The sequence below is a fragment of the Eucyclogobius newberryi genome, unplaced genomic scaffold, assembly GCF_026437365.1.
Source record: "Eucyclogobius newberryi isolate DKJ021-1_F unplaced genomic scaffold, fEucNew1.0.hap1 SCAF_414, whole genome shotgun sequence".
In the NCBI taxonomy this organism is placed as follows: Eukaryota; Metazoa; Chordata; class Actinopteri; order Gobiiformes; family Gobiidae; genus Eucyclogobius; species Eucyclogobius newberryi.
This window is the reverse complement of record NW_027316073.1, coordinates 38,722-60,338: the sequence shown is the minus strand read 5'-3', so window position 1 is coordinate 60,338 and position 21,617 is coordinate 38,722. Positions and strand designations below refer to the sequence as shown.

At 40.1% G+C, this 21,617-nt stretch overlaps 3 protein-coding genes across 4 annotated transcripts; 1 reads left to right on the top strand and 2 right to left on the bottom strand.

The window, feature by feature from the left end:
* Window positions 1–2,679: 2,679 nt before the first annotated feature.
* On the top strand, window positions 2,680–8,350 carry dhx15 (DEAH (Asp-Glu-Ala-His) box helicase 15). Of its 2 annotated transcripts, none has more exons than XM_072464218.1 (14): window positions 2,680–2,867; window positions 4,386–4,722; window positions 4,803–4,996; window positions 5,087–5,246; window positions 5,323–5,541; window positions 5,616–5,783; window positions 5,855–5,941; window positions 6,028–6,177; window positions 6,249–6,357; window positions 6,435–6,626; window positions 7,007–7,129; window positions 7,218–7,408; window positions 7,516–7,685; window positions 7,768–8,350. In XM_072464218.1, exons 1-14 carry the CDS (start codon window positions 2,803–2,805, stop codon window positions 7,883–7,885), a joined length of 2,283 nt encoding a protein of 760 aa, XP_072320319.1. In that variant the 5' UTR covers window positions 2,680–2,802; the 3' UTR covers window positions 7,886–8,350. The 2 variants fall into 2 exon arrangements, with proteins under 2 accessions (XP_072320319.1, XP_072320318.1); XM_072464217.1 differs by having other exon boundaries at window positions 4,383–4,722.
* Window positions 8,351–10,525: 2,175 nt separating this feature from the next.
* LOC140379550 (solute carrier family 22 member 7-like) lies at window positions 10,526–16,079 on the bottom strand. The gene is made up of 9 exons (XM_072464222.1): window positions 15,676–16,079; window positions 15,305–15,408; window positions 15,074–15,228; window positions 14,836–15,004; window positions 14,313–14,436; window positions 14,132–14,241; window positions 12,030–12,244; window positions 11,855–11,963; window positions 10,526–10,764 (listed from the first exon to the last, which is right to left on the bottom strand). The coding sequence occupies exons 1-9, from the start codon at window positions 16,063–16,065 to the stop codon at window positions 10,554–10,556; spliced, it is 1,587 nt and encodes a 528-aa protein (XP_072320323.1). The 5' UTR covers window positions 16,066–16,079; the 3' UTR covers window positions 10,526–10,553.
* An 894-nt stretch (window positions 16,080–16,973) lies between these two features.
* Window positions 16,974–20,645, bottom strand: LOC140379546 (solute carrier family 22 member 7-like). Its single transcript, XM_072464219.1, has 10 exons — window positions 20,237–20,645; window positions 20,069–20,172; window positions 19,829–19,983; window positions 19,574–19,742; window positions 18,422–18,545; window positions 18,247–18,356; window positions 17,962–18,176; window positions 17,773–17,881; window positions 17,193–17,399; window positions 16,974–17,024 (listed from the first exon to the last, which is right to left on the bottom strand). Exons 1-10 carry the CDS (start codon window positions 20,615–20,617, stop codon window positions 16,982–16,984), a joined length of 1,617 nt encoding a protein of 538 aa, XP_072320320.1. The 5' UTR covers window positions 20,618–20,645; the 3' UTR covers window positions 16,974–16,981.
* Between the last annotated feature and the right edge of the window lie 972 nt (window positions 20,646–21,617).

Sequence of the window (21,617 nt, the reverse complement as noted above, 5' to 3'; positions counted from 1 at the left end):
CACACACACACACACACGCACACACAAAACACACACACGCACACACAAACACACACACAAACACACACACGCACACACACACACCACCACCAAACACACACACAAACACACACACACACGCACGCACACACACACACACGGTAACGCCATTTTGTGCATAATAACATGCCAGAACTAAGCAACCACGGCACTTATGAGTGAAATCCTGTTTCATCGGTCAATACTTCTGCTTGAATTGAAGGAAATTGTGAGCTTATATTTTATCCTTAGAATTTACACTTGGTCTAACAGTGTTTTCAAAGGCCAAATCTATTTTACTGCATATTAGTGCATATTACCCTATTCTGTCCCTTGAACTAATCCCCTCTGTTATTATGTGTAAATGATGATATCAAAAAGAAGAACCAATGTTGTGACAATCATTTTAAAACAAAGATATCTAGTTTTGTAAATTAACTCTTCAATTGTAACTCTTCTGTTTGAGTGCACACGGTCTATTCCAGCTCCAGCAATGAGCTTAGATCCGTATGATTATATTCTCAAACAGACCACGAACTCATGAGCTTGTATATGGAGACACACACCTACAGTATACAGCCATTGCAGACACACACTCCGCCTCTCACACAGAGCAAGGGCACACACACACACACGCACACACACACACACACACACACACACACACACACTTCCCTTTTCATTCAGAGGCGCACATATTGTGCTGCAGTACACACTCCCTTCCCCTAGATCTCTGTTAGACACACACACACACACACACACAGACACGCGGGCGTGCACACACACACAGACACGTGCGCACCCACACCACACCCACACACCACACACACACACGCACGCACACACACAACACACACACACACACACACACACGTCACACACATTCCCTCCTACGCAGCACACACACTCTTACACACACTTCACCACCCCTCCCCGCTCTTTCCACGTCTTTCTATCTTTGCAAGGACATTGATATTATGCATTGCTCTGATCAAGTTGCCTATTTAACAGCAACAATTCAAATGTGCTTCAGTGCCTTACCCCAACAGTAAAAAGATTCACTTTAATGGAGAAGTTGTAAAATCAAGCATGAGGGAGTGGATCCCCTTGTCAGACATCATCTGTGAGGGGGAAATGTAATTATGATATGGTATTTAACGTCAGTGATGGTAACACAACAAGATTTGAACACACTGAAACACACACTGTCACATACACACAACACAGGCTTCACTCTGCTCTCTACAGTCTGTCTCTCACATTCACACACTCCTGCCCATTTTACCCCTCCTTTTTCAGTGTGTGTGTCTCTCTCTCTCTCCCTCTCACACACACACACACACACACACACACATACAAACACACACACACACACACACACACACGCAGAAACACACACACGCACGCAGGAACACACACACACACACACACACACACACACACACAGGAACACACACACAAGCATGCAGGAACACACACGCAGGAACACACACGCAGGAACAGACACAAACACACACACACACACACACATGCAGGAACACATACACACACACACACACACACACACACAGGAACACACACACAAGCATGCAGGAACACACACGCAGGAACAGACACAAACACACACACACACACACACACATGCAGGAACACATACACACACACACACACACACACAGGAACACACACACAAGCATGCAGGAACACACACGCAGGAACACACGCGCAGGAACAGACACAAACACACACACACACACACACATGCAGGAACACATACACACACACACACACACACACACAGGAACACACACACAAGCATGCAGGAACACACACGCAGGAACAGACACAAACACACACACACACACACACATGCAGGAACACATACACACACACACACACAGGAACACACACACAAGCATGCAGGAACACACACGCAGGAACACACGCGCAGGAACAGACACAAACACACACACACACACACACATGCAGGAACACACACACACACACACGTGCAAACACCCCCCCACTCCCCACACACACACGCAGGAACACACACACACACACACACACACATGCAAACACCCCCCCACTCCCCACACACACACGCAGGAACACACACACACACACACACACTCCTGCCACTCCTCCCTAACAACCGCGCACAGACAGGCTGTTCTGAGTATCGCAGTATAAATATGCACACAGTGCATGTGCAATAGGTGTAACTTGTGAGTTTGGAGGGGCACATGCTCTACTGCCCCTCGTTCTGGCATATGCATTGTATTATATATAATCAAATGTAGACTTCATTACAATTCCCCTTATGCGTCTCTTGTTGACGGAGAACAACAAGAACAAGAACATAGAACTAGTGCCGACCATTGTGGAACTGACAAAAACAACAAAAGTGAATTTAAAATACGAGGAAGATAACAAAGTTTACTCACGTTTTAATGTAGGCCTATAATAATAATACAATGCTTCAATATATTTTCTATATTGCAGTTACACGTGAAAAGTTTTTGGTTGCTAAAACTGTGTAATATTGAATACATGTTATGTAGTTCATAATATCTACCAGGAGAGGGCCCAAAAGAGGCGTGGACGCTGCACGACAGACAGGGATTAGTAGCGTGTTGTTGCCAGAGGGGGGCAGTAGTGACGTCGAATAGATCGGAAAGAGTAAAGAAAGAGTAAGAAAACGCTGCAGACGAAATCAGGAACGTAATAGTTTCTCAGATCGACCGGTAATTTGCAATTATTGTTGATAGCATACGTTCCAAGATGTCCAAACGACATCGGCTTGATTTGGGGGATGATTATTTTTCCAATAAGAAACGATCTGATGGGTAAGTGTCTTCTCTTGAGTGAAACGATGTGCGTTGACATGAGGAGCTAACTTAGCATTAGCTGTCTGTTAGCTTGGTGCTGTTTTCTTGGCTAACATCCACCTCCTATAAACTGCATCTGCAAATGTGTTTGTGACACACTCACGATTAATACTACATACACGCGTTGCATTAGTACTGTTGTGTGTGCTCTGCATTGCAATGTAAATTGATCAGGGTCATTTTAATGCAGATGTTTAGGAGAGTCTCAAAGGCGGCATTAGCAGCTTGTAGCATCAGCGCAGACTCACCAGAGGCACGTGTGGCCGCGGCTAACAGCGACTGAACACTGCATAAACTCACTCACTCATACTCACAGTGATCTATAATACACAGACCTGTGTAGTCTCTGTAATATCGCTTTTCCCAATATTTAACGTATTTTCAATTGACTTTTGATTGTTTATTTTTGTATATTTTGCCACAGACAGAAAAGTGACTCTCACAATGGTTTTGCATAACAATCCATTTTTAGTCTATTGTTTGCATTTTTTTATTTTAATATTGGCTAGGTGTGGGTGATATTGACAAAAATATCAAATTTGGGGTTATAACAATATTATGACAATCCCACAGGAATATAAAAAATGTATTTAGTTGAGGTTTAAGTGTCAGTCAAACATGACTGGCTCTTTTTTTGTAAACAATATGTTCAATATTTGCACATCTTAATGTTATGAATATCTGCCCTTAACTGCAATCAAATTCACCCTCCTAAACCTAGAATGGCACGTGCTATAGAATAGGGCTGCCAAGACCCTCACGATATGATACATATCCCGATAGAGGGGTCACGATATGATACGGATTCCAATACATGTATATTCTGATTTAAAAAAAAAAAAAAATGTTTTAAAGGGTCTTAAAATTTTACCAAATGGGTAATGTTTTTACTCTGGATAAGAAAATGTAACATTTAAATCCATTCTGCTCTAATAACTTCATACATCCAACCAACTGATCCAAATAGAAGTATAAGGAATACATTCTAGTAAAGTATTGCATGTTTCTTGCCAAACAATTGGCCTGGTCTGAACATGCTGCAGCAGCATCTTCTGCACAGATCAGCTTCTGCTCAGGTCCACAGCTCCTTCTCACCTTGGCCGAGAGGAGCGCGGCACAAACGGCAGATCAAAAGTACTAGAGAAGAAAAAACATCTTAGTTGCACTGGAATATGAAATGCGGTTGTAAGTGTGAAAGTAACAAATAATATCATATATAAGTTGCTCGGGAGTTTGAGTATATAAGTATAAGTCGCACCCCGGGCAAAACTATGATAAAAGGTGCGACTTATAGTCTGGAAAATACGGTATTCCTCCTCATTTAAAGCCTACGGGCAGCAAAAATCTTCAAAACAAAACTGTGACTCGTCTGTGACTAGTTTAGAGCAGTGACATGTCTGTGACGATATATCGCTGTATTGATTTTTTTGTACACAACCCTAGTGTGCTATAATTCGGTGTTTTGTCTGTCAGCAGCAGAGACCGCGATCGTGATCGAGACCGTGAAGATCGCTCCCGAGACAGGGACCGGGACAGAGACCGAGACAGGGAGCGTGATCGAGAGCGAGACTCAAAGCCCCCCAGTGCCCCTTCCATAAGCACAGTTCCCAGTCTGTCTGGCCTCAAGCAGATGGCTGTGAATCAGCAGATAAACCCTTTCACAAACCTGCCTCATACTCCTCGTTACTATGAGATCCTGAAGAAGAGGCTACAGCTTCCCGTGTGGGAATATAAAGAAAGCTTCAATGACATCATTACACGTCAACAGAGTTTTGTCCTTGTGGGTGAAACTGGATCTGGAAAAACGACACAGGTTGGCCTAAATGCATTTTACGGTCTTTAAGCCTTTTTTAAACTGCTGTATTCAGTGTTAACTGTTGTGTACATGTGCAGATTCCTCAGTGGTGTGTGGATATGGTGAAAGGCCAGCCTGGTCCCAAGAGAGCAGTCGCCTGCACTCAACCCAGAAGAGTGGCTGCCATGAGTGTGGCTCAAAGAGTGGCAGATGAAATGGATGTGATGCTTGGTCAGGAAGTGGGCTACTCTATTAGATTTGAAGACTGCAGCTCTGCAAAGACCATTTTGAAGTAAGATTTTGTTTTTTCCTATTGCACAGGAATATCTTCACCTACACTTTGTATATTGTGACCTTGACATCTAACATTGTCTTTCCTCAGATACATGACAGATGGTATGCTACTCAGAGAAGCGATGAATGATCCATTGCTGGAGCGTTATGGTGTCATCATTTTGGACGAGGCTCACGAGAGAACCCTTGCAACAGACATCTTGATGGGTGTCCTTAAGGAGGTGGTGCGTCAGAGATCGGATCTGAAGGTATATTCCAATTGACAAAGTTGTTAGAATTCTCAAACATGTTATTAGATTTATTGTTATTATACGTTTGCTTTAGGTCATTGTCATGAGTGCAACACTAGATGCTGGCAAGTTCCAGGTCTACTTTGACAACTGTCCTCTGCTGACTATTCCTGGCCGTACACATCCTGTAGAGATATTCTACACACCTGAGCCAGAGAGGGATTATCTCGAGGCAGCGATACGCACTGTCATCCAAATTCATATGTGTGAGGAAGATGAAGGAGATTGTCTTCTGTTTCTCACCGGTCAAGAGGTAAGTGGGATCACTCCCGCAATAATGTTTACTACTTTGTCAAGTGACTGATCACTTGAAGTTTGTCTCGACAGGAAATAGATGAGGCCTGCAAACGGATTAAGCGCGAGGTTGATGATCTGGGACCTGAAGTTGGAGACATTAAAATTATTCCACTGTATTCCACGTTACCACCACAACAGCAGCAACGTATCTTTGAACCACCCCCACCAAGGAAACCTAATGGTGCAATTGGAAGAAAGGTAGATATATAAAAGATCAATACAAATATAATTTAGTAGTGCATTTTCTTTTGACATTGTACTTTTTCCAGGTTGTGGTGTCAACAAACATTGCAGAAACATCTTTGACAATCGATGGAGTCGTATTTGTGATAGACCCGGGTTTTGCCAAACAAAAGGTAGATTTTTTTTCTTGTACATTCGAACTTATTTCTTTACATTAGCAAGATTTTGGATGTTAAATTCCTGCGTTATGTCCATATAGGTGTACAATCCTCGAATCAGAGTTGAGTCTCTGTTGGTCACTGCCATCAGTAAAGCCTCTGCCCAGCAGAGGGCAGGAAGAGCTGGCAGAACACGTCCAGGCAAATGTTTCCGGCTCTACACTGAAAAAGCCTATAAAACAGAGATGCAGGTGAATCTTTAATAATAGAACATATGCTGAAGAGAAATATATATTTCAATGTGATGCAACTTCTAACCCAGGACAACACGTATCCGGAGATTCTTCGTTCCAACCTTGGGTCAGTTGTGTTGCAGCTGAAAAAACTGGGTATTGATGATCTTGTTCACTTTGACTTCATGGATCCTCCAGGTGAGTCTGGTCTTCCATTTTATATTTGTGTTTAAGCTTCGTAGTATCCTTTTATACATTCTGAAACATTCTTTTAGCTCCTGAGACACTGATGAGGGCGCTCGAGCTGCTGAATTACCTAGCTGCTCTTAACGACGATGGTGACCTGACAGAGCTGGGGTCCATGATGGCCGAGTTTCCTTTAGACCCTCAACTGGCGAAGATGGTCATCGCGAGCTGCGAGTTCAACTGCTCTAATGAGATTCTGTCCATCACTGCTATGCTGTCAGGTAATGCCCGTGACGGGACTGACATCTTCCTTGCCTTCTCTAGGCCAGGTCCATTTGCTGCTCAGTGTAGTGTAATTAGTGAAAGCATTTCTTTTATTTTTTCCACTATTACAGGAAGCGTTCTTGACTTTTTTTTTATTAATATTTATTAACTAACCCATGTAGACCTACCAAATTCAATGGTAACATTCAATAGTCTTTTTGAACAATAAGCATTAAAGTATTTTTTCATGAGATATAATCAGACTTGGCCTTTGCTAGAGCTCTGATCCGACTGTGTGCACAGTGCTTAGCATTTTAGGCTTTTCTGTCTTTTTTTAATGAATGTTTGACTCATCACTATGGGCGGCTTTGTTGGGGCCCATACCAACCTTGTTTAGTCCCACAGTGTTTTGTCCGCCCCACGGAGGCTAAGAAGGCTGCAGATGAGTCAAAGATGAGGTTTGCTCACATTGATGGAGACCACCTTACACTGCTCAACGTCTATCACGCTTTCAAACAAAGTAAGCGTGACCTCCAGGTGATTGTAAACGTGTGTGTGGAGTTTTCACTTTGTTTAAATAAATGCATCTCCCTGTTTCTCTTCCCCAGACCATGAGGCTAACCAGTGGTGCTATGACAACTTTGTAAATTACCGCTCGCTGATGTCGGCGGACAACGTTAGGCAGCAGCTCTCTCGTATTATGGATCGATTCAACCTGCCCCGCCGCAGCACGGAGTTCACCAGCAGAGACTATTACATCAACATCCGCAGAGCTCTGTGCACTGGGTTCTTCATGCAGGTCGGCGCTCGCTGTACTTGGTGGAGAGGGTTGGGGGGGGGGGGCGGTCTTTTCACATGTCAGTTTGACCAGTTAATGCTTACCAACACCAAATCTGTTGTGCGCAGGTCGCCCATTTGGAGCGTACGGGACATTACCTCACCGTTAAAGACAACCAGGTGGTCCAGTTGCACCCGTCCACAGTGCTGGACCACAAGCCCGAGTGGGTGCTCTACAACGAGTTTGTCCTCACTACGAAGAACTACATCCGCACTTGCACAGATATTAAACCAGAATGGTATGTGACACTGCAAATCATATTCTTCCGACATAGAGATCTAGGTTTTGTGATTTTAACTTTTTCCGTTGCGTCTCTGCAGGTTGGTTAAGATCGCCCCTCAGTACTACGAAATGGGTAACTTCCCTCAATGTGAAGCGAAAAGACAGCTGGAGAGAATCATTGCCAAACTAGAGTGCAAAGAATATTCTCAGTACTGATCATGGAGTGTCCTGGGTTCAATTGCATACCATAGTTTTAGATCTTCTGTATCATTGTGTCACTGTACTGTTCTTTTTTATATTTAATTTTTTTCTGTATCCCATAAACAATATTTCTGTAATTGTACATAATGCCGAATGAAACTTAACAGCCTAGGTGAGTTTGGCTATTAAAAAAAAAAAAAGAGAAAAAAAAAAAAAAGCAGTATCAAATACAAACATGTGATTGACTTTCCTTTAGAATTTCTCACCATGAATCGTTTTGTGCAAATTTCTGTAATAAAAGAATAAATACTTTATTTGGCAAGGTCTGAAAAATGTTTAATTTGATTACTAGTCGGTACTGTATCTATATTGCCCGTTGAAACCATAATTGTGGTAGACTCGTTTCTTTTTTTTTTTAAGTTTTGGAGGTGTAAAATATCTGAAAAAAGTGACTGAATTTAATTGATAATTTACATTAAAGAACATGTGTGGCGACATTGTTACATTGACAATTGTGATATTGTTTAGAAAACTTTAACTCCAGTCATGAAACTACTTTTCAAATGTTATAGACCAAGCACCTTATTTAAGACAAAAATGCCTCCAGATCTAAACAAAAGCTATACCAGACTTAAAATGGGATTGGGTTACCGTTTTTTCCACTCTAAGGATCATTACGTGAACTGTCAACAAATGGTCTATTTTTCAATCATTTTTCATATACAAGGCGCATTAAGCGGAGCAAAACATGTACCACACAAAATAGCTTCGAGGTCAGTGAGTACAACCAGAATTAATCCATATACAAGGTCCACTAGATTATAAAGTGCATTGTCGTTTTTTTTTAGAAATTTAAAGACTTAAGTGTGCCTTATAGTGCGGAAAATACGGTAACTGCAGATGTGGGTGGAGTACTAGATCCATAGGGAAGCCAAAACTACTTGAGTAGGAGTACTGTCACTTGAAAATTATAGAAAAGACCAAGAAATGACTCGAGTGAAAAAAGTGTTTGGGACAATTACGACTTAACACTTACGAGTAAGATCGACTGTCTGGATTTATCATTTATAGGTTGATAAGATTGGAAGATAATATACTAAATCATGCACACATTCTGGTATCTTCAAATTATAGACCATAAAAATGTGGAAGAATCTCTTCTAAATAATTCGATTTTGTCAAAATATTGTACTTGTCACTTGACATACAGCATGAAGCGGAACAAACACTTTAATTTAAGTAAGCATATTGTTGGATCTAAAAACATATTCTTTATGTTATTATTTGACATGTACATAACCATTACATCATGCGTTCCATAAGTTACAGCACAAAAGCTAATTTTCAACATCTGTCCATAAGGGGCTTCCAAAGGGTTTAGTTCAAAAAGACAGTTTAAACATTCTACAGAAAAGTAGATAATTACAAAAACAAACGTTTCAAAGTCCTGCTGAACATGTTGAGTTCAGTCTGTTGTTGTAGGGCAGAGGGAAGAGTGGTCCACAGTCTAGACCCTGTAAAAGAGAAGCTGGACCATTCAAATTATGTCAGATATTAAACTTAAAGATAATCCCCACTGACAGAGGCCCTGGTGTTCGGTCTGAGAGAGCCCTGAAGTCTGACCGCCACACATTATTTGTTTCAAGATGCTAAAAAGTTCAATTATTTTACAACAATGCCATCTTGTTGTTTTCTTGTCCGTTCCAGAAAGTAACAGAAAGACGTTTCAGTGCCGTACTTAAGCCTGGACCCAAACTGCAGAGGAGGCAAATGTTGGTTCCACTCTAGATGTTCCATTCATTGTTCGTTCATTCAACAACTTTCAAGCACTTTTGGACACTTCTGGGAGGATAGCAATAGGCCTGTAGTTACTTATCGCCTGACGTTTTGACATTTTCTGGACAATAAGTCGCATCAGCCAAAAAATGCATAATAGAGAAGAAAAAAACATATATAAGTCGCACTGGGGTTTAAAATGCGGTTGCAAGTGTGAAAATAACAAATAATATCACATATAAGTCGCTCTGGAGTGTAAGTATAGTATAAGTATAGTATAAAGTATAAATATAAGTATAAGTCGCACCCCGGCCAAAACCAAGTGCAACTTATAGTCCGGAAAATACGGTAATTACAGTATTTATTCACACTGACACATTTTCAAGTGGAGTAACTGGGTCTATTAAGCTATCAAGATGTGTTTTAATTAGTGCAGTGTTAAAGTTGTGAATGTCCTTTGATGTGGAATTCTTTGTGTTTACTATAATTTTCCTAACTTTGTCACGCGAGACCTCTTTAATATTGAAAAGGTCAGTGTTATTTTCCTTAATTAATTTTTTCCCTGTTGTGTGAAGCACTTTGAATTGCCTTGTGTACGAACTGTGCACAACAAACCTTGCCTTATCAATCTGAACTTGATTCTGCAATAGCTGTGTGTTCTTGAATTATTCGCTAAATCATGAACAGATTCAACAAAAAACAACTGAAGACACAACTTGACTAATCATCATTCACGAGATTTCCATATATTTTCACATCAACGCAAAAGAGGACAAACTAGTAGATCTAAGCCTAAAAGTATATGAAAAAACAAACAAACGAACATTTAATTTTAACATTTAATTTTTAGACCGCAATCGTACAATGTCTTTCAACATATGACTGCACATAAATGATAACGTCTTCACTACCAGTGCTTTTCGATATCTTCTATGGTCTCTGGGAGGCACCGGTTGCGTGTCTCTGACAGTGTGGTAGCCACCAGTCCCCCCAGCACCGCCACACAGCACAGGACCACCTGAGGAAGCTGCTGCCACACCTCGTCCAGTAAGAAGAGCAAGGGGGCCAAGGCCACGCCTAGTCGGGCCATGAAGGAGTTGAAGCCCATGCCATTCTGCCTGAAAGAATAACATTTGTGTACACTGTGTTACATATGACAGCACATTTCACTGAAACATAGTGAACATAATTATATTTAAGATTTTACTGAAAATTTTGCTTTTTCCCCCTGGTTTGACAATTTTGGTGATATTTCCTTTTTTAAATTCTTTCACTATTTATTACCATATTTTCCAGACTATAAGTCGCACATTTTATCATAGTTTTGGCCGGGGTGTGACTTATACTTATATTTATACTTATATACTTATACTCCGAAGCGACTTATATGTAATATTATTTGTTATTTTCACACTTGCAACTGCATTTCATACTCCAGTGTTTTTTTTCTTCTCTATTATGCATTTTATGGCTGGTGCGACTTATAGTCCGGAAAATACAGTATTAGTTTTTTCCAAAAGGAAAAAATAAGAGAGAAAACAAAACAGATTGATTCTAACGTATCCCATGAAAATATAGTTTAAGTCCCATTTAGTCAGTGTCCGTTTCCAGGTTGAATCTGTATGTGTTTTTTTTTCCGTATGTCAGTTCTGTCAGTCCAGTCCTTATGCACTTTGTGTCATCCATTTTTTTTTTGTGATGACCTTTTTTCCAGAAATATGTTCTAAAGGTATCCATCTATATTGTCCATGGCAGGGGTTTTCAGGCCCAGACACATACTGTAGTTATGAAATAGAATGGGATGGTAGTGTCAAAAACAGTCCGCAGGGCCTTGTTCATTTCCGTTTCTCCAGCACTCAGCTCCTCCCTGTGAGTAGTGGGCATTTTAACACGGTGTAATAAAAAACGGGTTTCCAAGGTTTGACATATGGAACTGTTACCGAGCAACCATAATGTTAACAAGGGCCGATAACATTGATGATTTTGTTAAATGATCGGTTAAACTGTCTAAAAAATGTGTCAGTTGTGCGTAAACTGTCCCTGCATCAATGATGGAACTCAGCACAACGACTTTGTAATTTACGTTTTCTTTATTCACAAACTTGAACGTGACGAACAACTATGACCATGGACTATTCCGCTAAAGTAAGTAACAATGAAAAAAATAAGGACATGAAGACTGGCCCTATGCACGTGAAGCTTCCTTACCTTAACACTGTGGGGTAAAGCTCAGAGCTGTACAACACCAGTGTGGCAAACGCTGCGGAGGAAAAGCCCTTTCCTATAATTGCCACCACAGTTCTTATTACAGCCATATCTGAAAGAATATTTGCAATTAATATTTCAGCACTTAGTCACATTAATCCGTGTTGATTTTAGTTACCTCTTGGGATGAAAATGTTGACTGCAAGACAAAGTGCAACCAAAAACTGCGCGCCCGCTTGAACAGGACGTCTCCCAATCCTGTCCCATAAGAAGTACGCCGATACTTTGCCCGGGATTTCGACGAGTCCATAAGTAAATTGAGTGAGATAAATGTTGAGGCCAAATCCAGTGATGTTGAAGCTGATGCCGTAAAAGGCATTTGCCACACAAAACCTAGAATGTACTTTTGATAATTAATCATCGGTAATGAATATCATACAGGGGCGGCTCCAGGGGCAGGCTGCTGAGGTCTTCCATGCGGGGGCTCACAAAACAAAGTATTTATTTATTTATTTATTTGCCTTGCTGTTCTTAGTAGAAAAAGCTTCAGTTGTAGTCATCTGGACTCAGTTTGAAAAAATAGACGTTTCGACTCTCATCCAAGAGTCATTGTCAATAAAAGAATTTAGATCGAGAACTCCGATATTAATACTGTTCTGTGGTAAGACCCGCCCATTGGGAGGAGCCTTCCTGAAGTAGAAAGAGTTGTTTGTTTCAACAGAAACTCCCCCCTTGTATCTACCGAGCTAGCCTATTCAGAATCTTAATGGGCTATTAGAAACCTCTTTGTCTTTGTGAGACCCTGGCTCAACCACCCTGAGTACCTGATTAGCATCTAAATGTCCTGGTCCTGGTCCTCTACCTTTCCAGGGGTTCAGTATTCCATTATAGATACCAGGAAGATTGAATCTTAGCCCTCCATTTCTGTTTAAAGAAGGTCTTTCTTTTTTAACAAAAAAAGCTTCCTTGACTCCTCTTTCAAACCATCTTTTCTCCCTGCTTAAAACCTTCACCTCACCGTCTTCAAACGAGTGATTAGAGGCTTCAAGGTGGAGATGCACGGCGCTCTGAGGTCCTGAACTTGTATTTCTTCTGTGCTGATAAAGCCTCTTGTGTAGAGGCTGTTTAGTCTCACCTATGTAACGTTCTTTACAGCTTTCTTCACTGCATTGGATCGAATAAACTACATTGCTCTGTTTTTGAGTCGGCAACTTGTCCTTAGGGTGAACCAGTTTTTGTCTTAAAGTGTTTCCTGGTTTAAAATAAACAGGGACTTCGTGTTGTCTAAAAATTCTCTGCAGTTTTTCCGACAGGCCAGAGACATAAGGGATAGAAACACCCTTCCTTCTCTGTTCAGTTTCCCTTTTGTCCTGCTTCTTGGTTCTCTTCACTCTGTTGAGAGCCCAAGCAGGGTAACCACAGGCTGAGAGGGCATTTCGGACATGTTTTTCCTCTTTCTTCTTGCCCTCTGAGCTGGTGGGCACACCTTGAGCTCTGTGTTGTAAGGTTCTGATCACACCCAGCTTGTGCTGTAGTGGGTGGTTGGAACCAAAGAGCAGATACTGGTCCGTGTGTGTAGGTTTCCTATATACTTCTATTTGGAGTTTCCCGTCCTCTCCTCTGATCGTGGAACAATCAAGAAAGGCCAAGCGGTTCTCCTTAGCGTCTTCTCTTGTAAACCTAATATGTGGGTCCACAGCATTGATGTGATCAGAGAAGGTTTCCAGCTCTTGTTCCTTGATTGTTATAAACGTATCATCGACATAGCGAAGCCACAGTTTTGGGGCTATGCCTGAGAATGAGACCAGTGCCTTCTTCTCAATTTTTTCAAACTGAGTCCAGATGACTACAACTGAAGCTTTTTCTACTATGGAACACGCCTGGACGAATGAGGGATTACACCGACATACTTGCTGTTCTTAACATATCTAAAAATCGCTTGACCCGAGTCAAATACTACCTGACCCACCTAGCCCACCCAACCCGGAAAATGGACCCTATAACCCGCACACAAAAACAAACGCCTTGTGTATTGAAAAAGGCAATAATATCTGCGTGGGCGTTCTTGAGAAACGCATGGTTAATGTGATCTAATCCGGCATTGTTTTTTTTTTAAAAATTTTTATGCACAGTTTAGGATCTGTTTGCGGAGGGGAATTTGGAGCATTTGGACCGGACCCACCTACTGAACCTCTGGCACACACCCCTGACATCATGTGACATCATGTGACATCATGTGACATCATGTGACATCATGTGACAGTGCAAGATAGTACAGACCATAGTAGTCCAGTGCGCATCGCCAAGTTCCTCAGTTTGGGGATTCGTATGAGATCCAAGTAGGAGTAGGTGCGATCCCTTTTTTCAGTCACAACTATACAAGATAGAACCTAAAACACACAGTCATTGTCATGTTATTTGCATATTTACCCATAGACTGCAACATGTAAATATTACCTACCTCTGGCTTAACCATGTCTATCGATTCCTGTCGGTTATTCATTTTGGCACATTTGTTCAAATAGTACTGTGCTTTGGTTGGTTTCCCATTTGCTATAAGCCATCTGGCAGATTCGGGAATCCATCTGAAGTAGATTAAGATATATATAGATTATTTTTTCATTGATCATCTTGGGCATGGGAAACCCTGGCTTTTCTATCTAGAACGTTACATCAAAAGCGTTCACACTGGTCCTGCTTTGAGCCCAAATGGCCAGATTATTGACTTAAATCCTGAGGTAGACTTGGTTTGGGTTTTTGTCCTCCTTTAGTTCCCACATTTATCCATAGACAAAAATAGGATACCATGATGCCAATCCTTCGTCGTTAGATCAATAACACGATTTGAAGTCAAGATGGGTTAATATTTGGGTCAATTCTTAGGCCAGGAAATGAATATTCAAAAAGTATGAAAACACAACATCAATCAAATCAAAGTAGCTCAGTTTGGGATGATCAAAACATGAGAAAATCCTAATAGATACCTCCAGGTGATAATAGCCAAGACCACAGGTAACGACACACTTATTATCAGCCATCTCCAATCAGTTACAAAGTATGCAATAGCTGCAAAAACCGTGTTCCCAAATGACCACGACAGGCTGTCGATCACTCCCACCAATTTCCTGTGCTCAATATCCACCCACTCCACACCTGGAAAAGAAATCAAATCAATACACAACAAATACTTTGTTAAAGAAGTATGGAAGTAATAGTACGTACTAAGGACAGCTGAAACAATGACTATTCCGGTAATGCAAAAACCAGTGAAGAATCGGAGCACTGCAAACATGATGTAGGTTGTGGAAAAGGCACTGACGACAGCAAACAGCATCCCGGACACGTAGGACAACAGCAGAGGGATCCTTCGGCCAAACCTTGAATGTCCACATATGCAAAGATGTTTTACATGTGTATGGCATGCTTTTAATCTAATATCAAAACTCATGTTACTTGTCACTTAAAAGGCCAAACGTGATTGCTCCAAACATAACTCCAACAAAGAAGATTGTAGCTGTTGCCTTGTTCTTTCCTTTTTTCTCACACACCAGGTCCCACTGGAGGAAAAGTGCGTGTTTGAAAATGTAACAACGCTTGATTTATTGAGGCTGGAAATGTAAGATTTTTTAATCAGTAAAATGTTTATTCAGTCTAGAACGTTTGCCAGACCAACTTTCTCCTCATTGATTGATTTATGTGTGCAGGCAGAACCAAAGGACACAGCAATATGAACAAGCTATAAAGTGCATGATTAAAACATTTTTGAATATTACTAAATTGTTATTGAACATGGTTATTGCATATTATTAAAAACCCAGTGTTACCTGTGAGGTAAGTGTAGACTTGAAGGTAGTGTTGTCGTAAACCCATCCTTTAGGGCATGGCACAGTGGAAATACCAGCGTAACTGACATTTGTAGGATTTACTAACAGATGATACTGAGGCTCTTCAAATATCTTACAAGAATTTGGAATCCCATCCTTTCCCATAGGAATACTAACGGCTCGTTTCTCCACCAGGGTTAAATTCATAAATCTGTCAGTGTCGTCCAAATGGCTGTAGTCACAATGATGAGCAGGAACGGCTGCAATGAAGTTATTGAGCATGAAGTGGCAAGGCAAAGTGAAGCGACCGATGAAATTTAGTACGACTATCATAATCTGGAATCTTCCAAAGCCATTAATATCGCTAAGAATGTCCTCAAACTTCACCATGATGTACAGTGGTCAGTCGCCTCTCTGATTTTCTTCCTGAGCTGCACTAAAAAGAAGTTGAGCTACTCATGCACAGCCCTGTAACTCAGTGCTGTTAAACATTTGTGACATATTGACATGACATATTACAAGTACATCTTGATATTTTGGTTAATTTATAACATATTAGAGAATCACAATGTCATGAGTCTAATTGATTTACTAGCCTACTAAACCAGTGGTTCTCAAACGTTTCACACCTTTACCACCTAAGAAAATATTTGCCCCCCCGAGTACCACCAGGTGTAAATCAGGTCTAAACCCGGTCTAAACCCGGTCTAAACCAGGTCTAAACCAGGTCTAAATCAGGTCTAAATCAGGTCTAAACCCGGTCTAAACCAGGTCTAAACCAGGTCTAAACCAGGTCTAAATCAGGTCTAAATCAGGTCTAAACCAGGTCTAAACCCGGTCTAAACCAGGTCTAAACCAGGTCTAAATCAGGTCTAAATCAGGTCTAAACCCGGTCTAAACCAGGTCTAAACCAGGTCTAAACCAGGTCTAAATCAGGTCTAAATCAGGTCTAAACCCGGTCTAAACCAGGTCTAAACCAGGTCTAAACCAGGTCTAAATCAGGTCTAAATCAGGTCCAAATCAGGTCTAAACCAGGGCTGTTCTGGGTCCAAATTATGGCTAAAATAGGATAACACCATTTAATTAATGCTCAAAAGAAGTTTGAGAACCACTGCACTAAATGCTTTTTCAGAGTCTGGTATTTTTGTCTTAAAGTTTAATGCAAAAACATTAATGAAATAAAAGTTAAAGGCCAATTGTGGCAGAAAAAGAAATAACGCATGAGAAAGATAAGTAATATAACCAACCAGTTTTATTGAACTATCATCATAAAACAAAAGTATTTTGATGCGTTTTGATGAAGATTTCAAGAAGACAAAGTGTCATCCAAAGAGCAGATTGACCGTTTTCTGAAATAATCAACATACAATTAGGGTTATTGTTTGAATCATATTAATCCATTGAGATTTAGAATGTAATTTTCCAGAACTCTGGCCCATCTTTGTCCAAGAATCAAACACAGGGCTTTGTGGTGTGGGCCATGACCTGTATCTAAACAATCTAAATTTGACCATCACCTGGTTTGTTCCACATCTTGAATAGTTTCTGGTAGGCGCATATTTCTTGTCTCAGGAAGAAAAGCAGCAACAATTCCTGCAAGACAAGCCAAGACGCAGAACAATGTGCCGGGCAAAGGTACCCAGAACTCCTCCAGGAGCAAAATCAAAGGTGACACAGACACGCCAGTACGTCCCATGAAGGAGCTGTAACCCAGTCCATTCTGCCTGTTAACCCAAGAACATACTTGGATTTAATTTATAGGTTTAAGGTCACTGCATGAAATGTGAATAAAAACTGAAGTAACATTAATAACAATCTACAATGGAACACTTCGATTATACCAACAAGTAACATTCATAACCTGATAATGAAGAACACTTTGCCAATTACCAAAAGTATAGATTAATTATGTATTTACTAACTAAACACATCAAGGTATAACCATCACAATCTTTGTAAAGAATTCATCTTGAGTTTTCAACCACCATCTTACAACTATACACTGGATTTTGTACTTGTTTTTGTCATTTGTAATATTTTACACAGTGATATCTCTCTCACATATTAATAGAAATTGACATACAAAACGACACTGACCTGAGAACAGTGGGGTAAAGTTCTGTTGTGAACAAATATACACATGTAAATGCTGCTTCTGAGAACATTTTTCCAGTTGCCCCCAGAGCAGTGCGAACTACAGATTTGTCTGTAACCAAAAGCCACATGTATTGCATCTATTGGTCAATATTTCATAAGATTAATGATTAATGTATGCAAGTAAATTACCTTTAGGTATAAAAAGGTTGATGAATATAAACAGTCCTGACATTATCAGGGTTCCTGATTGACAGAACCTTCGACCCATTCTGTCCACAGTGTAAAACACTAACAGTTTAGCCGGAATTTCTGTGACACTGTAGATGAACTGTGTTAGATAAAGGTTTACTCCGAAACCTGCAATATTTAGGCTGATCCCATAGTAACTACAGGCAAGTCCAAACCTAGGCACAAAAACTTAATTTTAGAATATTGTATTGCAAGATTGCAAGATCCTTGGTTACATGTACCAACCACATAATGCCAGTAAACAGTGCTAGTCTTCTCAATCTGGGTGTTTTTACAAGGTCCACATAGGAGTATTTTCTGTTTCCATCTTCAACAATGATTACTTTGGTCAGAACCTTGAAATAAAAAGGAATGTGTATGAATTACCTTTGTCTACAGATGAAAACAAACTAAGTGTTACCTCTGGCTTTATGTCAGACATGAACCCCTCTTTGCGGTTCACTTTAGCGCACATGCTCAAATAGTAGTGAGCCCTCTTCACCTTTCCATTGCTGATCAGCCATCGGGCAGATTCAGGGACCCACCTGGAATCATTCTTACTTTTATTACATTGCATTTACAAGGCACAAGTTTCCGCATGACGTGTGACCTTTCTCCTTTCTACAGTCAGCACATTACATTAGCAGAAATCCATTAATATTCGCCTTTCTGATTCTTTTTCCTGAGCTGCAGTACAAACTCAGCTGTAACAGAGACATTTTAGATTAGCTGTAGTTGTTTGTAACCTTGAGTAATTTGGTTTGCAGTGATTAAGAGGCATCAAACATACATGCAATATAAAAAATCAACATAATGGATCAATCTTATGCAGAGTAAGCTTGTTTAAAAAAGGCAATAGCTGCAGGGACAAAACTGTCTATATCTTTTGGTCCTGTATTTTGGCATGACCAGTCTTTGCCGTAATGGCAGGTGACATAGACCGTTCAGGGTGTGGCCCCAGTCCTGGATTGTAATACAGTACTTAATAGATCTGTCAAAAGCTTTTGACACTGTCTACTTTGCTCAGGATTGTCAGAGTGTGCAGTCGCATGCTTCTCAAATCATCCGAATAACAAGACTCAATGCATTAAATGTCTTCATTGAATATTTATTTATTGTATTTATTTTATTTATTTTATTTATTTTATTTATTTTATTTATTTTATTTATTTTATTTATTTTATTTATTTTATTTATTTTATTTATTTTATTTATTTTATTGTATTTATTTTATGTTCTTTATGTTCTTTATTTTATTTTATTTTATTTATTTTATTTATTTTATTTATTTTATTTATTTTATTTATTTTATTTATTTTATTTATTTTATTTATTTTATTTATCTATTTGTTTGTTTGTTTATTTATTTATTTATTCATTCATTCAGATTGGTGAGTTTGAGTGTCAGGGCATTGCTTGTGGGGTTACTCAGGGATCTGATATTGAGCAAAATATAGTAATGTTGCACAGAGGGAAAATCCACACACACACACACACACACACACACACACACACACACACACACACACACACACACACAAAAAGCAGTTGTTTGTGAGTATTTGAGCCTTACCACAAACAGATTATTGACACAAACAGTGGGCTCGTTGTTGCAATAATAAGATTCCGCCATTCATTCACAAAGTATCCAATAAGAGGTAAAAGAATCGACCCGAGACTCCAGTCTAAACTCAAGACCACGGTCACAAATGTTCGATGTTTGATGTCCACCCACTCAACACCTAGAAGTGCAGAAACATACGCAATTTTGGATTGAATTTTTTTAATGTCCCAAAAAAACAAAAGGACAAAGGTGACAATAACTCACAAAGGACTACGGTGATAATGCTGATTCCAGCTAGTCCACATCCAGTGAAGAATCTCATTGTGGCAAATACAACAAAATTGGTGGAATATGCACTTGCAAATCCAAAAATGATGGCAACAATATACGACAATAGAAGAGTTTTCCTCCTGCCAAATCTAGAGAACAAATTTGACCATTTGATTAGATGAATCAAGCAAACAACAACACCAACAACAACAACAGGCAAGTTAAGAATCTCACCTGTCACTGAGAAAGCCGAACACTGCAGATCCAAGCATTACTCCAGTGAAGAAGATTGTAGCAGTGGCTTTGTTAAGTTTGAGGTCGTCACAAACAAGATCCCACTAAAGAATACGATGAAATAATCATATTTATAGAAAGTTATTTCTTAGAGATGAATAGGGTTACCTGAGTGGCCAGAGAAGACTTGAAGGTTGTCTTGTCATACACCCATCCATCCTGACACGGCACAGTGACTGAACGACTTACATTTGTCAAGTTAAATAAAAGGTGATATTGAGGCTCTGCAAACATTTCACATGACTTTGGTTTTCCATCTTCATTGACAGGGATGGCGATCTTGATCTTTTGAGCCAGAGATAAATTTGTGAAGGCATCGTTATCATCCAAACCACTGATATCGCAGTGGTGTCCCGGGACGGTCGCAATGAAATTATTTAAAATGAAGTGAAAAGGCAAAGTAAGTCGAGCAATCACCAGCAGCAGGATGATCCTGAACTGAAATAGACCAAAACCGTTCACCTCAGCCAGGATATTGTCAAACTTCATGTTTAAATCACACAACAACAGGAGGAAAGCGTGCTATTATAAGTGTGGGCAAATGTATAAGTGAACAAGTAATAGGGCAGGTCACATATTTCAAAGACTAAATGAATTATCAGCTAAACTTGTCTGAACTGGAAGAAGGCTCACTGCAGTTAACAGTCAGGAGTCAGCGCAGAACCACAAACCCGTCTTTTCATAGTTGTATACTTTTATTCATCAATTTCAGTTAGGAGGACACACATTCATTTTTTTTATTCAATCACAACTTTATGGCGTAAAAACTGATACACTTTTTTTTCTTTTGAGGGCTGCATATTGAAACAGACCAGGGCCACAGACTGGTGGTCAATACCATTACTCAGTCAAAAAAGTTGCATTTATCTCAGGTTCCCAAAGTTCAATATCAGGTCTGTATCACACTACATTGGGACCTTTATATGTGTGACCATTTTGCATTTTAATGGTTGAAAATGTTAAACTTGCAGTAAAATTGGTTCTCAGGATAATGTGGGCCACTTCACCCTTGATAATAATAATAATAATAAATATAGCCGCAAGCGGCAATGATCGGCCCTCGCCACACCGCCGCCACGCCGCAAGAGGAGGGGGCGCTAACGCGCCCCAATTGTCCTTTTATTACGCCTACTGCTGAATCTGTGACGCTGTCACATCTTCTCCCCTTTGTTTTACCATCAAAAAGCTATTTTATTTTGAATTCTTGGCAAAATGTGCGGCTTTGCCGCACAGACACCGTGACACTTTGAATGAAAATGTGGATAACTTTTGATGGTCCTGAAGATGAGTCTCACCAAATTTCAGGTTAATAGGGCTGACGCCCTGGGAGGAGTTTGTGAAAGTCTAAAGTGTAAACATGTTCTGGCGATTTCCCCATTGGAATAACATGAAAGGTTTCGGTCATCGTTACGGCAACGCCATAACAATTATGACATGGGTCTCATTGACTTTTTTGATGGGGATGCTAAAATTGAGTTGTATGTCAAAT

What these genes read in the sequence shown, in the direction of transcription:
- dhx15 (XM_072464217.1), top strand. Translation starts at nt 2,803, where the DNA reads ATGTCCAAACGACATCGGCTTGATTTGGGGGATGATTATTTTTCCAAT. An exon ending in GTCAGAGATCGGATCTGAAG is followed by an intron (nt 5,247 to 5,322) that starts GTATATTCCAAT and finishes CGTTTGCTTTAG; the next exon opens with GTCATTGTCATGAGTGCAAC. An exon ending in CGGGTTTTGCCAAACAAAAG is followed by an intron (nt 5,942 to 6,027) that starts GTAGATTTTTTT and finishes ATGTCCATATAG; the next exon opens with GTGTACAATCCTCGAATCAG.
- LOC140379550 (XM_072464222.1), bottom strand. Translation starts at nt 16,065, where the DNA reads ATGGTGAAGTTTGAGGACATTCTTAGCGATATTAATGGCTTTGGAAGA. An exon ending in TTGGCTATTATCACCTGGAG is followed by an intron (nt 14,437 to 14,835) that starts GTATCTATTAGG and finishes AATCTACTTCAG; the next exon opens with ATGGATTCCCGAATCTGCCA. An exon ending in CAACATTTTCATCCCAAGAG is followed by an intron (nt 11,964 to 12,029) that starts GTAACTAAAATC and finishes ATATTCTTTCAG; the next exon opens with ATATGGCTGTAATAAGAACT.
- LOC140379546 (XM_072464219.1), bottom strand. Translation starts at nt 20,617, where the DNA reads ATGAAGTTTGACAATATCCTGGCTGAGGTGAACGGTTTTGGTCTATTT. An exon ending in AGTCTTCTCTGGCCACTCAG is followed by an intron (nt 20,173 to 20,236) that starts GTAACCCTATTC and finishes CGTATTCTTTAG; the next exon opens with TGGGATCTTGTTTGTGACGA. An exon ending in CAACCTTTTTATACCTAAAG is followed by an intron (nt 17,882 to 17,961) that starts GTAATTTACTTG and finishes TTTTGGTTACAG; the next exon opens with ACAAATCTGTAGTTCGCACT.